This window comes from Cyanistes caeruleus, chromosome 1 (assembly GCF_971803275.1).
Source record: "Cyanistes caeruleus chromosome 1, bCyaCae1.hap1.1, whole genome shotgun sequence".
Taxonomy (NCBI): domain Eukaryota; kingdom Metazoa; phylum Chordata; class Aves; order Passeriformes; family Paridae; genus Cyanistes; species Cyanistes caeruleus.
In genome coordinates, this window is record NC_141701.1 from 97,414,059 (window position 1) to 97,430,143 (window position 16,085).

Genomic DNA, 16,085 nt, shown 5'->3' on the forward strand with positions numbered 1-16,085 from the left:
GTAAGCTGTCATCTCCTTTACAACTTACAGGTATTACTTACTAATACTTACTAAGTATTACAACTTGTAAGTCACACAGAGCTTCCAGGATGGTCTAAATTTTCTCAGGAAAAACCTACATTATTTTTACAAAAGGAGATCTCTGACAAGCAGAAATAAAGAAAATAAGGGAAATTCAGAAGTTGGTTTTCTCTTAGATTTTCTTCATGTTGTTTTATGCCAACCATTTCAAAGCTCAGCATTTTCCCCACACTGAAGTGGGCAGCAACACAGTTACATATTTTGCTCCTATAAGAACTCCAGTTAGATATTTAGGAAGTTTACTTTTCACAGTGAACTATACAATCATACTGAGTTATTAGGAACTTTACATCCTATCTACACTCTCAAAATCAGTCATGCACCTACATCAAATCCAAGAATATTGATACATATCATCCATTTAAAAGTTTCCCCTGAAAAACAGATCAAAGATATAATTTCTAAATAACTAAGAGATTCTCCTAACTTCTCTACTCATCCCTTTCCAACCCAGTCCCTGATAACTAATTTCTTTAGGAATGAGATACTTTTCAGATAGTTACCCATTTATCTGTAGAAGAGTTGTCATAGCAATTTTTAAAGATTCAGCATAAGTAAGTTTCTTTATTCAAAGTGTCAACTCTCTGGCACCTCAGCCTGAACCTCAGGTCCACAAAAAGCCCTAGTGATATTGAACCAACCTCACTGGAAGGATTCTCTCAAAGATTGCATTTTGCACACAAATTTTACTTTATCCAGGGAATTGCACTTTTGTTCATCGTGTGACTCAGTGAAATTATTGTTTTCTCCTGAAATCTACAACTTGGAATCATGTAGCTTCAAACCCTTACACTACTGCCTTCTCTCACTTCTGAGAGAAGATTAAGATAACTCTGATCTGAAAACATCAAAATCTGTCATGTACTATTTGAAATACCTTTCTTGATGCCAAGTGGAGAAAGAAATAGAGAAGAAATAAGTGATCCAATGCTAACTGATTGCCTTGGTAGTAAAACTGAATACTACAATTTAAAACTTTACTCTTCATTGGGCACATTGCAAGGGAACTCACCATTTCAAGTTGTCCTTTCCTCACTCTAAGCAACAAAGCAACTTTTTGGAACAAGTTTTGTGGTTTTTTTCCTCTCAAGAAGGACCAGATTAAGATGTAATACTTTATAAAAATAAATAATCTAGCCATAGAATCTTATCTGACTTACAGCAAAACCTCATCAGCACAATGATTGCAGATGCCTGGCAGCGGCAACCGTGCTTCTCGAGAACGAACAGTGGTATTTCCCTGAGAAAAACATTCCTCTACAGAAATTTTTCAATGCTCTGACGATGAAGCAGAATTTTTCAACCTGTTTCAAATTATGTGAATTTCAGGATGCTATATACACTATTCTTTAAAGTTACAGACAATATTCTGTTTTCTGAGACAGGAAATCCACATATTCCAGCATATGAAACAAACTACAGTGAACACTGCATACCCAAAACTAAATATGCAATGTTGCATTATGTTATATCTCAAGAAATTTTCCTATGTTTTTCAGGACAGAAAAGACAGTGCTTCTCAAAGCAGTCATGTGCTATGGACTTTAATCTCAAGACCTTAAAACACACATATCCCTGGGGATTCAGTCTCATCTTGGTGTTTTACCTATAATACTACTGTGTTTATCTCCTTTTATCTGATATTAAAGCAGACAAATCCAGTATACTCCTTTCCATCTCTGCATTTAAGATCTACATGCAGCTTCTCCTCTATACTGTATCCCCAAACAAAAAAAGATGACCAGATAATATGGGTATAGCTCAGTAGCATGCCAAAGTTAGCTCAGAACCCAGTTAGAGAGTACCTCTTGAAAAGGCTTGGCTCCTCACAGACAGGGTCTTAGCATGTTCCTTCAGTTCATCTCACCATAATATGTGAACAGAGCATGTTAGAGAACTCAAATTACCAAAATATTCAGCACCCAGCTGGCAAGATTCTTCAAATGCTTCATTAAATGTTTATTCACAATGTAGATGATTTTATGCCCCAACTATATGAGACAAAGTTTTCCAAAGACTAATAAGACATTGATGGATTTTAACCTTAGACTATGGCCTAATGTCATTGGTCTGATGGCCAGACACAGGTATTGTCAACTTTATTACTGGAAGATTTGTAACAATACTACCAAATGCTTTTAAATTAAGTTTGGCAAACCTTCATTATCCTATGAGGCTTGCACAACAGCACATTTGGAAAGCCTCATGAGTATTTCAATTTTCTTATATGAACACGTTCTTCAAGAAAACCATTCAAGTAGTATCAACCTTAGCAGAACAGAGAAGACACTGATCATAATGCTAAGCTTTGGGTTATTTACAGCACACTTGGATATACTAAGAAATCTGTCATAAGGCTAGATGGCTCTCATAAGGCTGAAAGGCTAGATCCAGGCAGCAGATGAACTGACAATCTCTGGAAAAGGTACTACCATCAAGCTGATATGCTCTTGAAGTTGAAATGACGATAATATGGGACAAGAAATCAGGGCAAACTCATTAAGATCCCCTTTTTCCTAGAAGATTGCACTTGTAAACATAAGCAGTTTGTTAATGTGAATTCAAGGTAAAGGCCACTTCCATAAGAGGCTGAATAACAAGATGGCTGTTCTAGGCTTGAAGAGGGAAAAACCAAACCAGTAACAGAACAAAACATGTATTTCTATGAAATCGAACCATTCCAACAAAAACATATTCTAAGCTTAGAATTTTCCCCACACAGAGGGCAGAAAGACAGGCTAGAAGAGACTGTTACAGATAATGGCTTCCTTTTATGCAAGTACTGACGTTTCCTTGAGAAGATACGAATAGAAAAGATTAGAAGAATAGGAATAGGACTTCTGGAATCTAAAGTTCCTCTTTTGGTGGATGGCAAAGGGATTACTCTGGAACTTGATACCCCTAAAATCATGTATATTTCAAACTCTTCAGTTTCTTGTGCTTGTTCTTGTCATTTGACTGACCCTTAATCAAGACATTACATTCAGAATTGCAGGGCACAAGTGTCTAGCTCACTTGGAGCTAAAGCCATGTATCTGCTGCATTAAACTCATGGAAGTAAGGCTGACTAACAGGTTTATGAGCTGGTCCTTGTATTTTAGTCCCTCTTAAGCAGATTTCATTGGAAGACATCTGAAGCCAGATTCATTGGGATCTACACTAGCAGCAAATTTTCAGACTTAACAGTGTCTTTGAAAAGTTTATCTTCTAGGCTCTTAATGTAGCTGGGTACCCATCCCAGGCAATATCTCTACACCTTTAGTTACAGAAAAATCAAAGTAGTAGAGAAACTGAAAAAAAAAAAAATAAAGCTTAATAAAAATATTCCAGAGACGCAACACAAAAATTAATGCAGTTTCAAGGCACCTATTACTCTTGAGCGCAGAGAGAAAATATCTGCTATGTAAAGTTAAAACAATTCAAGTTTGCTGTGAATATACATGTGGATATCTACTCAGATTATTTTTTGTTATTATCTGAATATCACATAACAATAAAGAAAATGAACATAACAGCTTCTTAAACTTTACAATTCAACTACGTTACCACATATTTTTTTCACACTAAAAAGAGCCCATATGCAACATCAATCACATTATATACTACAGAGTTTTTATATGATATAATTACATTTTAAATATGAGATGAGTTTGGACTACTTACAAACAGTAAAAGAATTGGATTTCTCAATTGCGACAGCAAATTACAATAGCTTTTTATCAGAAGATGGCTGAAGTTTACTTACATATTCAAATCAATATTTGAATTATTTTCAGATGTTCTAATCACACATCTACGTAACCAGACAAACACCAAGGAAATAATTTAAGTCTTTAAAAAGAGTGTTTTGCAGTCACTACCAACTGGAACCTACCTTCTCTAACAGTTAGTCTTCTTTCGTCAGACCATTCTTTATCCCAAACAGAAGCTGAAAGAAAATACCAATATTGGTTTTTGGTCAGAAAAAGACAGAGGATCAAGAAAATTTCAAGACTTTGTATGCCATTTTACCTAAGACAGGATCATTTTTCTTATTTTCTCTTTTTCCTGTTGCACTGTCAATGCACATCCAGAGTTCTTCTAGTAAGAGTTTCACTCTTCCTGTTAAAATAAATAAATACAAATACTTATTTAAAATAAATTGATAAAATTAAACTAAGAATTTATTTTACTCAGAACACAGATATGCCTACAACTAAACACAAAATACCCACAAAAAAATTAAGACAGGCACGAGCTTCAGTGAAAGAGAAATGTTAGATGCCATTTAGGGAATGGATCCTGTACTGGCCATATCCACATAGCATACTAAAGGAGCAGCTGAAGAATGCTTTAGCTTTTCATTTTTATAGGGAGTACTGCAAAAAGTTACAGTAGCCCCCACAGTAAAATGTAAAGCAGATTCAAATGTAGCATTAGTGAAATTTAATAGCTCTGTAAAACAGACCAAACTACATGAACTTGTGAGAAAATCTTCTAGGAAGATATGGATCACATTTATGCTCACTCAATAAAAATTCACTTTAATTAATTCAGATACATGGTGCTATTACAGGATAAAACTATCAGACCACAACACTAGAAGACTCTGTCCACAGTTCCAACAGCACCATTGCTAGGTGATGTCAAACAACCTAGTTTCAAAGAAGGGCAGGTGGAGAGGGAAGAACAACCCAAAACCTCAGTAAAACACAGAATCACCTCATCTACTTAGGCCAAAACTGTCAGATCCATCAGGATCTGAGACTGTTTTTGTGCAAATTCCAGAAGTCAAAGGCCATAGCCAACTGCTATTATTTTATTAAGAGAAATATTAAAAAAGCCTTAGCATGTAAGAGGAAAACCCGCCAACTTTTGCTAACTAGCTAGTAACAACACTAACATTTACTCATAATAAATCTTTGCTGCTATTTGAAGCCCAAATTAATGTTCAGATATTAATTTTACTATTTTGCCATTAAATAAAAATCAAAGGATTAAATCAGACACCAATTCAGTACAATCCAAAAGTAAAAAATATGCCAAGATACACAGAAACTGACAAGTTGTGGCTTTTTCAAAAAATTTAATTTCTGCAACAAACTTATTGCAAAGCAAGAAATAGACCAGTGAAGTTCTTTTGCCTCAAAACGTCCTTCAGAATATCTAAACAGCTCAACAGCAGTACCAGCATTTTAAAAGACTGCAAAAAATACAAAAAATAAATCTGCCTAAAGTTTGGCCTCAGTACTTTAGAGGAAGTTTTGAAGGAGTTTGCTCCATTACAGTTACATTCAGGTAGTTTGCAGCATATATTTTAGATCATTAGAGGAAAAAAAGTCAAGATAGGATACAGCTATACCACCTGTATTTCCACTTGATTTTCCAATTCTCATATAGAAATTTTAGCAGATTACTTTCATATTTGTTGTTTTATGGTTTCAGTTAGCTTCAAAGGAATTGTCAGTGTTTTTTTCAGTGTTTGTATTCTGTTTTATAACTGCACATCAGCTGACATCACACATGCACAGGGTAGACTAGTAATTTTTATGAATCAAGATTGTTTTCCTTACTGAAAATAGTAATCTATTACATTGGTCCTTCATCAGTGTAACTTACTTCTATCAACCACATCCACTCTTATAGCACTTTGGCAGTATCCTCTGTTTCCAAAAATGCAACTCCAGAAGAGCTGCAATAAATTCATAACAATTGGTTCCACACAGAGAATGGACTTGCAAAATGTCTTACCTTTGTCTATATCTGTTGCAAGACCTTCACCTGAACTCTGAGTTTCTGCATGTTTAACTATTAAAAAGAGGAGAAGTAGAAAGAAAAGGTTCAAATGGAACAATAACACATACAAATTCGAAGGTATTCAAAGGTAAACACTTACATTTTCTGTACTTTTCTTTAATTACACCATCAAGTTTTCCCTGTTAAAATTAAGAAGTACAGAATTTTTATGCCACACATTTTTTAGAGCAACAACTCCTAAAGAGCATGAAATCTACATCAACATTTCAAAGGTCCTTCTTCAGCTGGAAAATTTCTCTCTTACGGTGAATTGCTATGTTTTGTTACTCAATATCCCCCCAAAAATGTAATTTTACTGTTTCAGCATCTATTACACTAATAGCTCCTTTCTTTCCCCAAAAATACTAAAAGAAGTTTCGTCCAAAGACAAGGAAAGCCTTACTTGTGCTTTTTTTAGCTCCTTTTCAAGCCTTTTCTTTTCAGTTTTCAGCTCTCTGAAGTCCTTTGTATGCTTTGTTGCAGCCTCTTCAAAAAAGAGACCCAAAAAACAATTTAGAAACTACATTGCAAGAGGCCATTAATTTAAGTGGTGCTAGTTTGTAAATCAAATTACCAGAAAAAAACAGATAGTGTGAAATACAAATCTATTGAAACTATATTTTGGTTCATTCAGACAACAACTCATGCATCACGTATATTGCCTTCTAGTGCATAATTACTATTTTGAACCACTGCAATTCATTTATTAGTTTTCTCAATTATATGTAAGAATGAAGAATGGGTCATACTGTAATGATATTATATTGTTTAAAAGTTGTACTGTAGAACAATATACACCATGTGAAAAAAAGGACAAAAAATTGAGGTGCAAGAGGGTTTTTATGCATTTTATTCTCTTATTTAAATAAGAGCTCTGGTTCAAATATGAAAACACCATAGCCAGCTGCATTAGAAAGATACAGAGAACACTCAAGACTAATAGAGAAGAGGACCTTATCTCTTAATGTCTAACAGACACCTGGGAAGAGTGAAGACAGATGGAAATAGAGGGTACTGGGTAGTTAAGAACTGAATGCGAGGTTCCTAGGAAAATTCTCAGGTGACAGAATCAGCTGAGAGAACTCCTGAGAGTTCAGCTTGATGACTTATATATGGATAGGAAAGAAAAGAAATGGAATATTCCTGCAGATCAAATCAGAAGAGACCTTATTAAAATAAAAGGTGTTAAAAAGGAACCTTGAGTGGTAGGCTAACAAAAAAAAACAACAATCATGGCAAAACTTCATACTGACAAAAGATACAAGGTTTGAGATATTTAATGAAGATAGAAAAAAACAAAACAGATAAAATAATCACTGAAATTTGACCTAACACATACTCTCAATATTTTGTTCTAGTTCTGCCACAATTTGAGATTTTGGAGGCAAGCTTACAAAAAGAAAAATATCTCTGTCCTGCAATGGAACTCCAAAATTCTCATCAAAATCAACACCTTAAGATATGTCACTCAGTTCAGTGTATTTTAAACCATGGTAAGCACAGCTAAAATACATGTGATATGAATGCAAATATGTTTTCCAATTGATGATACAGCAAATGAAGTCTCAGAAAATCTTTCATATATCCATTCTCCACCAGCAAAACAAGAAAAGCAAGTGCCGTGAAGCCAAAGCTTTCTCTCCATGTTAAAACAAAGCAAGCAAACTAACTAACCAAAGTACAAGTGCCAGAATATTTAAAAATCAGAAAACATGCATCAGGAACACCATATATTTAAATCTGAGCATAAACATGAAAAATCCTGCCACATTATTAGAACACTGGAATACATGCCCTATGAAAACAGGCTTGTTAGACTTAATTAGCCAGAGGGGAAAACATAACAAATGATAGAAACAATCCAAGAACAGCTTTCCTGTACAAGGAGACATCAAGAAGATGGAATGAGACTGTTCACTGTTATATGGTAGACATTAGGTGTAAATGAAACATGGGAGTTTCTGGCTATATATAAGGAAAAACATATTACTGAATCATGTTGCCTAGAGAGGCTGATAAGACTCCATCCTTTGAAGTTTTCATGACCAGAAGTTCCCTTACAACTTTATCTATGTCATGTGCCTAAGACACTCAGCAGAAAACATTCTGCAGGAGGGCTGATATAAATCAGAGACTAAGCACCCCACACAGCACTGGCCTGCCTTGCTCCTTGGGCATCAAAGTCACACTTGCTCTGGACAGAAAAAGAAAAAAGAGATTATGTTACCATACTGTTGTCCTATTCAATGTAGAAAGTTACCTTCAAGTTTTTTCACTTTTGTTTCCAGTTTCCTTCTCCTGTTAGAAAGAACACATTAACATTTTTTAAAATAGAATTACATTGCATGAAAAGCCAGAAAAAAATAAATCTAGCCATTCAAAGAAAACACACCTCCTATACCCAGGATCTGTGAGACCAATGAGTCCCTGAAGTTGAAAAATTAATTTGGTGGCATGTTGCTGACATTCGCACACAAACAGCTGTATCTGTTACAGAGGCAAAGTTTGTTTTTAAGAGAGTCAATCCAATAAATACACATTTAGCTACAATTTGAAATTAGAAATACAGACCCAAGAAAAATGGATCTGTTTCTTGCATTTCTGTGATACAATGCAGACAGGTTACTTTTACTCCTTAAAAACAATCACGCTTCGCTTACAATGAATAATATTTTAGCAAGGAGATAATCAGGAATAGCCTTCAGGATGACTTATGTCCCACAGCTTTTATTCAGAACATTCAGATGCTTTAGATTAAAGCAAAACCAAAGGAAAAAACATTAAGTATCCCAAACAATTCTGACTTCAATGTTTCCAGCCCTTCCTTATATGTAAAACACACAGAACTGGAAAATATATAAATAGAAAAGATAACATTTCTATTGTTTTCTTCCGTTAAAGTCCAATATCCCAGAAACTGCTTTTAAACTGTTGTGGTACGTAGACAATTCTACCAATGATCACTGATCATTTTCATGAAGCAGAACACAGTTCATCTACTCCCCATATTAAAACCTGTGTGATAGATTGAGAAAGGCTAAGCCTTTCTGAATGTTCAGGCTTTGATTACCACTTCAGACATTACCCAGAATATATTCAAAAACCCACTCATAAATGGTATGACTGACCATCTTTTGCATGTTCAGTAGTCAAAGTATTTATACTATAAAGTAATAGATCAAAGATTCTGTGCCTTCTCAGCCTGAAGATGTTCATACTTACTTTCCTACATGACGGCTTTGACAGTCAAGCCATAGGTGAGTTTACCATGAATTGCTGAGCTGTTACATTAAAACAATTATTTTAAGAATGGATTTTGGTACAGACCACTTTGGAAATTGTTCCTATACTGGCCTCAGAGACTTAACACAAAACTGAAATGGATGGCAGTAACAAAAAGCTGAGACTAAGAACCACTTAAAATGGAAGAAATTACAGCTTTTTTTCAATTTAATCCTGTTCTTAAAAACTTTCATTAAACAACCACATAAAGCCACTTCATGACAAGACAATAAAGAAACTAACACTGTACTCAAGAGTGTTTGCTACAAAACTTAAGATCATCCAACCATCAACTCCTTGTTCCAAGAGCCCGCAAGAACAAAAAATTTTTGCGAAATGGAAAGCATAAATAGATAAGGTACACTATCAAGCCTGGAAGAAGTAAGAGAAGCAAAGAAAGGTTGGGAAAAAAGGAAGCATCACTCACACAGCATCACTGTTTAAAATTTCTTCTTTAATTTTTATACACTCCAGCTGACTCTCCCGATAAATCTTGAGAGAACTCTGAAGAAGGAAAGCACAGTTAAAATATGTCCATATTGAGGGCAAAAAAAAAGAGGCGGCAGACACCTTACGTCTTCTAATGAAAACAGTGCCTAGCCAAAAAAATGTATTCAGGAAGAAAAGAAGCAAGTTGGAAAGTCAGATTATCCTCCTTCTTTAAAGGCAAAAGTTGTAACAAACAAACACATAAATCTCTACATGTCTATATTTTAAATACATGCCTTCAGTACCTAGCTGGATACAAACTTGAAGCTGAAGTCAAGAGCTTAACTATTATACACCATACATATAATCCTATTTTTTTCTGAAAATGTGCCATCAGGATATTAGCTACTAATGGTTGCTGAGGGAAGAGGAATTATAAAACCATTCTAACACAGAACACTAACTAGGTACAACAACAAGACAAATATTAGTATCTTGTCTTATACCATCATGAAAACTACAAGAAAGAAGGTGGGGTATTTTCTTCAGAAATTATAATGATGTCTAGAATATTCATACATGGAGGTAATTTGAACAGTCTAAACCTTTTTTCCTTGTGGACTAAATCTCAGCTAAGGGGTTGGAGAGAAATAAGGACTAAACTGTGATATGGGAAACATGTATGGTTATGAAACTTCAGACTATTAGAAGTGTATAAAGTGCTTAAGCAGGGGGAGGAAAACAGAAAGACACTTTATTTTAAAAGTAGAAATAACTTGTAACAAGAGCACATAGAAATGTAACTTGTTAGGTAGAAACAACTTGTAACAGAACACATAATAATTTAGTTGCTAAGTAAAAGCCATTAAGATAAGATGTATACTGTGAAAACCCAGTAAAGCAAGACTCAAGTATTATGAAAACCCGATAAAGCAGAACCCGGGGTTTAAGAAGCCAGCAAGAACCAGGCTCCTAGTTTTGTCCAGGGCAAACTGACTTAAGAGAAAGCCAAATCCTCACTGTGCCTGCCCAGAGACAGAGGTCAACCAGCGAACACTAAAGATGTCTTTACTTCATCAGAAGACCCCTGTCCGAGACCACCAGGAGGCGTGGCACCACAGAAGCGTAATTATAATATAAAGTGTAAGAAGGCAGAGAATGGGTGGGCAGAGAGGTGTGGGTTTGTGGGATCAATGTCTATTTAAACCTGAAACCTATCTTGGTCAGGTATGCATGTATGGTGGAGAATCCCCGATACATCTTTCCAGCTGGAATAAAGCATACCAGTTTACAATTTTAATTGCAAAGTCCTTATTCTGCAACTCAACTCAGAAAACAAATGCTGCAAAAACATATGTCCAAAAAGGTAACAGAAGCACAACACTATTCTGCACAGACCTTCTTTCTTGGCACCTTTTCACTAGTATAAGTTATATTCAATAATCTGAGAAGATCAGAGCAGAAAATCAAAGGAGTAAGAATGTTTCTCCTTCCTTCCTTCCTGAGGAAATAACAAATTAATCTGATAAAAAAATTGTAAGAACTACAGTATCCTAAAGTTAGTGCCTCTCTGAAGCCTGAAGTGATTTAATTAATTTCACCAGAGCTACCTGTCCCAATGAGCTGGAAATAAGAACAGAGCTCATTAAATCAGCTTCATTAAGACGAGCATTAGATATATAAATTTCCTTCAACAGAAGAAGTGCAAGTTATTTAAACCTTACAAGCACACCTTTTTTTCTTCCAACTCTGCCTTCAAGGAACCCAACTCTTCCTGGCACTTTTCCAGAGGCAGAATTTTCTCTAACATCTTCTCCACTTGGCAACGAAGAGCAGAGATCTCTCTGAAATGAGATGTTTGAAAAAGTTGCCAAAAACACAGACGCTTTGAAACTCAGTATTCTGACTCTTCAATCAAGCATCTCAGTATTTTGCTTTTATCCTATGGAAAAAATGCTGGAAGAGATACCCAAAAACTTTAGGAGTTTCAGTGTTCTTGGATTTTCTTTAAATAGGTGTTTTCCACCTATTTAAAGAAAATCCAAGATCTGATTTGAAAACACTACACTGAACCCAAAGCTAGATGCAAGCAGATGGCATGTGCCACAGAAGTATGCTGCCTACACTAAAGTGCCAATAATAGGTGCCTCTGCATGCACATACAGTCCTGTAAAGCAAGAGCAGAGTCCAACTGCAGTATTTTTTAGCAGGCAGGTTTATATGTACATATATTTATATATATAATTATATGCTGCCTCTTCCTCTATAATCACAGATAAAGCAAGGCCACACAGGCACAGCTCTTAAGTCAAAATGCTTCACGCAAATACGGATACGCCAAATAGGTTTACATTTAACAAATAGGTTTACATTTAAGCACCACCAAAAGGTGAGTGATGACCATCTACACTTGGTCATTTAAGATTCTCACTAGCCCAGGGCCAGAAAAGAAACCCACACAAGTATTGTAGAGAAAGGACAGACTTCTCTCCTCATCTACCTTTGCTAACTATGGCGTAGAAAGTATGGTAAAAGTACCATACTAAAAGCACAGCTTAGACCCAGGCTGTTGCTATGACACCATCAGACTCCTAAAACTAAGTGCATAGAACATTTTTAGTAAACAATATAAATCAAACTTACCGTTCAGCAAATTGAAGCTGTAATCTCCAGTTAAGGTAGAAATTAAAAACAGTTTATCAAATCCTTAAGTATATTTCAATCCAACTGCCACTTGCAAAGAAACATCCAATAAAGACTTTCTCATTTAAAAAAAAAACCTCCCCAAGACTTCCAGTTTAATAACTAAGTGCATTTCAATACAGCTTCTTCTATTACATGAAAAAGATTGAGTAATTCTCAGCAAATCAGATTTCAAATAGACCACCTTAAACCATATACCAGAAACAGGCAGATGTTAAGTGGATAGTTTTAATTCCAAAGGCCTGTTTTCAAAATCTACCCAGTTTGTTCTTTATTAAAGACATAATCTCAGAACTTAAATAGAAAGCCTCAAGATCTTGTATAAGAAATGTTTTAGGGATACTAATCCTGTAAGAACACAAATAGAAAACCAAAGGATATCAGTGCATTTCTGTTGATACTCTGTCAGCAAACGACTGTAAGAAAAGAAAAAAACCCAGACATTACTCATTTTCTCACCTGATTTTGACGATCGTGTGTTAGGGTATCTTTCCTTTTGATAGAGAAAGTGTAAGATTGGTCTACATATTCTGACAGTAGTCATTATAACCCTTTTATTTCATTGAACCATTCAAACCTCACATCAAACTGCTTTAAGTAGGAAAAAAAACAAACAACTGGCAATTACATGAAGTTGTAGCCATTAACTAATTGCAGCTTTAAAAAAATATTGCTTAGGTAAAGGACATTATGTATATATATATTATATATGTTATATATATGTATATATATAACATGTTTCCAAACATGAAAGGATATTTTCCTAAAAAAGAACACATATCTCAGAGAAATAGTTTGAAAGACTGTAAAGACTCTTAAAGGCTTTAGTCTTTACATTGTTCTCCTAGCAGCCATAAAGAACTTACCCTGATGCAAGAGGGCTTGGGACAGCACCAAGGAAAATTACTCTTTTCTCTCCTCAAACATTACGTTTTTTAATAACAGAGAGAAGAAAGGACAAGAAAGAGTAATACCATGGGAGTTTCCCAATACAGAGAAGGCCACATGACTTTGTATTGCAATAATTGAGAGTAATTCAGTAAAGCAAAAAAGAAAGGCTGAGCTGCAAATAGTTAAAGAGGCAGTTTCCACAAGAAATCCATGCACTGGAAAAGAGGGATACAAAGTTTAGAGGTCAGAAAAGAAATCACTACAGAGTCAAGGAACTTTGAAAAAAGGATCCTAGTTAAGAGACCCAGTGTGTGCTAGCTGAAATACTCTCTGGAAATAGAATGCAGGACTGGCATTTAGATTCACTACAGCCAGATTGACACATAACTAGGAATGGGTACATTAGAAACAAACCACTACAATTAGGAGACATAGCATGGATATTAGGCCATAGTATAGAGGTACACATAACATATCTTGGTATATTATTCCATACAATCATATGTTGATGGGTTTTGAGAAGAATTGGACACATGCACAGAAAAGAAAGCAAACTGTAAGAAGGATTTTATAATCATACTGTTCTGAACAATGCTCAATGCTTAACTTTTCATATTCTCATGTTTAATCCAGAATTTCAGAACTTAATGACTAAATTCTGCTGAAAAAAATTATATACACCTGTACTCAACTTTCAGTTCTCATATTCCTCACTACAGAAAAATTAAATAAATGAGCACAATTAAATTAATTAAACGAATATAAATAAATGCCATCAAAGATCACCTTCTGCCTTAAGTAAATAAATAATTATCTTCAAAGAGCTGCTTCTGTCTGTACTTCTAATAATATTATAGGTACAGAAAAAAGCCCTGTTTACTGTCATTCTACACAGATGCTTTATAGAATCATTTACAGAAAAAATTAGTCTTACAGTCTAGATTGGGGACATGTTTGTGAAGAACTCACTTGCATTTTGAGGAGCATTTAATGTAACACTAACAAATACCCACATTCCACAAATTGTATTTCCTGCATTGTTGTAAGCACTTAAGAACAATAAAACCCAAACAAACAAAAACACGTGCAATTGTACTCACTCTCCATCAATCATTTTTTGCTTCAGTGCAAGTAATGCAGCTACATATTCATTTATATTCTGTAAGGAGGAGTCTCATGTCAGTAAAAACATCCCAAAAATCAGTACTGTAAATAAACTCTAATCTGATTGCTAATAGTATAGCAAATACAATAAACTGCCTTCTTTTTTCAGTTCTCTTAGTGAACAAGTTACTAAATCACCAAAAGTACATTCATTTGAATAAAGGCAGGCTCCACAAGTAAGTATGCATCTTTAAATGAGGCCTTACTACAAAAGCTCTTCAAACTTTATCTTTGCAGTAGATTCTGTACTAAATCCCTATAACTTTATCTCTCAAAAGCCAATTGACCTTTGGCAGAGTATCAGCAATAAACATTAAACTCAATATGAATGCATAGATTTTCCAGCTTCTCATCCATACTCATTCTAAGTGTGCCCTGTGAACTCTCAATAGGACCTTCTCTTCATTTAAAGGAGAAACAAGAATTACCCAAAGCGTAATACCATGAAAACACACGCTCGCTTAAGTGCCCTCAAGGAAGTAAATCCGAAGTCCTTATGCTGCACCGAAGCAAAGCCAAAAGGACACGACAAGAAATTCTCTGACAGATTCCACTAGGCACGTCGCAGAGACACAAGCTACTTTTCCACACTTGGCCTGGCCAAAGCTCGACACTGCTGCCACTTTTTACAGAGCCCGTTTACCACGCTCTCTCTCTGCGCTCCCGACGGCACAGGGAGCGGTGACTGTGGTACCCGACACTTCCCACCGCCAGCGGCCCGGCGCTGACCCACTACCGCGTCCGTGAGCAAAACCCCCACTTCAGCGCCAAAGGGACGGCGGTCCGTGCCTACCTGCTGGAGAACGCCGCAGTTGGCGCAGGCCCCGCCGGCGGCCGCGGTCCCGACCGGCGCCGGCGGCGTCTCCCCGGGCATCATCGTGCCCCCGCCTCCGGCCGGCCTCGAGCGCGGTCTGTGTGCGGCGCTCCGGTGATGTCATACAGCGCGCCACCGCCTTAGCAAGGACCCAGCCCGCCTTCGCTTCCTTACGAGTGACGTCCCATGCTGCCTGACTAGTAGCAGCAGAAAAGACAGCAAGAAGCGCTCTTCGCAGAGGCTGAGCATTGAAAGCGACTGGCGGAGAGCGACTTAGCCCACTGAAAGGCACCGCATCAGCCACGCCCTTCTACCGGAACTATTATTTTATCGTCTTTTAGGCGCGGGCACTTGTGGCGAGGGAACTGCCGTGATCCTGGCGCAGGCGCGGGATGGGGCAGCTTCTTTCACCTGGCGCCAGAGGCGGGGCGGAGCCGGCGCTGGGGAGGGGCGCGCGGGGAGGGTGGGGCCTGCGCGCGGGGGGGGCGGGGCCTGCGCGCGGGGAGGGTGGGGCCTGCACGCGGGGAGGGTGGGGCCTGCACGCTCGGTGCCGCTGCAGCCGCGGGGCCGGGCCGGGCCCAGCCGAGCTCCGCTGCTGCGGGAATCGCCGAGCATTGCCCTCGGTGACCCGCGAGGAGCGTGAGGTGATGCCGAAATCCGACCGAAATCGACCGGAAAATAAGATAACACGATATTGGAAAGCCGGCATTCTTTATTACAGAGTTGGACACTTTGGGAGGATATCTCCTCTAATCGGATGTGTGTCATGAAACTACAGCAGGGCATTTACTCCATCATGATTATACGTATTCATTACAACTTACTTCCTAGCTAATACATAACATCACTAGTCGTAGAGCTAGTTTGCATGCATCCGCCCCCTGTTGGAAGTCCTTTTATGATCCTAGATGGTCGTACTCACTGGGTGTCCCAACATTACAGATGA

The 16,085-nt window shown here is 37.1% G+C and overlaps 1 protein-coding gene across 3 annotated transcripts in view; it reads right to left on the bottom strand.

Moving 5' to 3' along the window:
* ICE1 (interactor of little elongation complex ELL subunit 1) overlaps window positions 1-15,581 on the bottom strand; it is a 35,756-nt gene extending 20,175 nt beyond the window's left edge. The window contains exons 1-12 of one of the 3 annotated variants that reach the window (XM_086843940.1): window positions 15,119-15,581; window positions 14,262-14,320; window positions 12,651-12,686; window positions 12,211-12,228; window positions 11,300-11,411; window positions 9,566-9,642; window positions 8,117-8,154; window positions 6,260-6,342; window positions 5,957-5,996; window positions 5,812-5,868; window positions 4,093-4,182; window positions 3,956-4,009 (exon numbers count right to left, since the gene is read on the bottom strand). In XM_086843940.1, the coding sequence (XP_086700066.1) occupies window positions 3,956-4,009; window positions 4,093-4,182; window positions 5,812-5,868; window positions 5,957-5,996; window positions 6,260-6,342; window positions 8,117-8,154; window positions 9,566-9,642; window positions 11,300-11,411; window positions 12,211-12,228; window positions 12,651-12,686; window positions 14,262-14,320; window positions 15,119-15,202 (748 nt within the window). In that variant the 5' untranslated portion in view covers window positions 15,203-15,581. Of the gene's footprint in view, window positions 1-3,955; window positions 4,010-4,092; window positions 4,183-5,811; window positions 5,869-5,956; window positions 5,997-6,259; window positions 6,343-8,116; window positions 8,155-9,565; window positions 9,643-11,299; window positions 11,412-12,210; window positions 12,229-12,613; window positions 12,687-14,261; window positions 14,321-15,118 lie in introns of those variants that run through there. The other 2 variants (XM_086843936.1, XM_086843945.1) reach the window with 2 other exon arrangements.
* Between the last annotated feature and the right edge of the window lie 504 nt (window positions 15,582-16,085).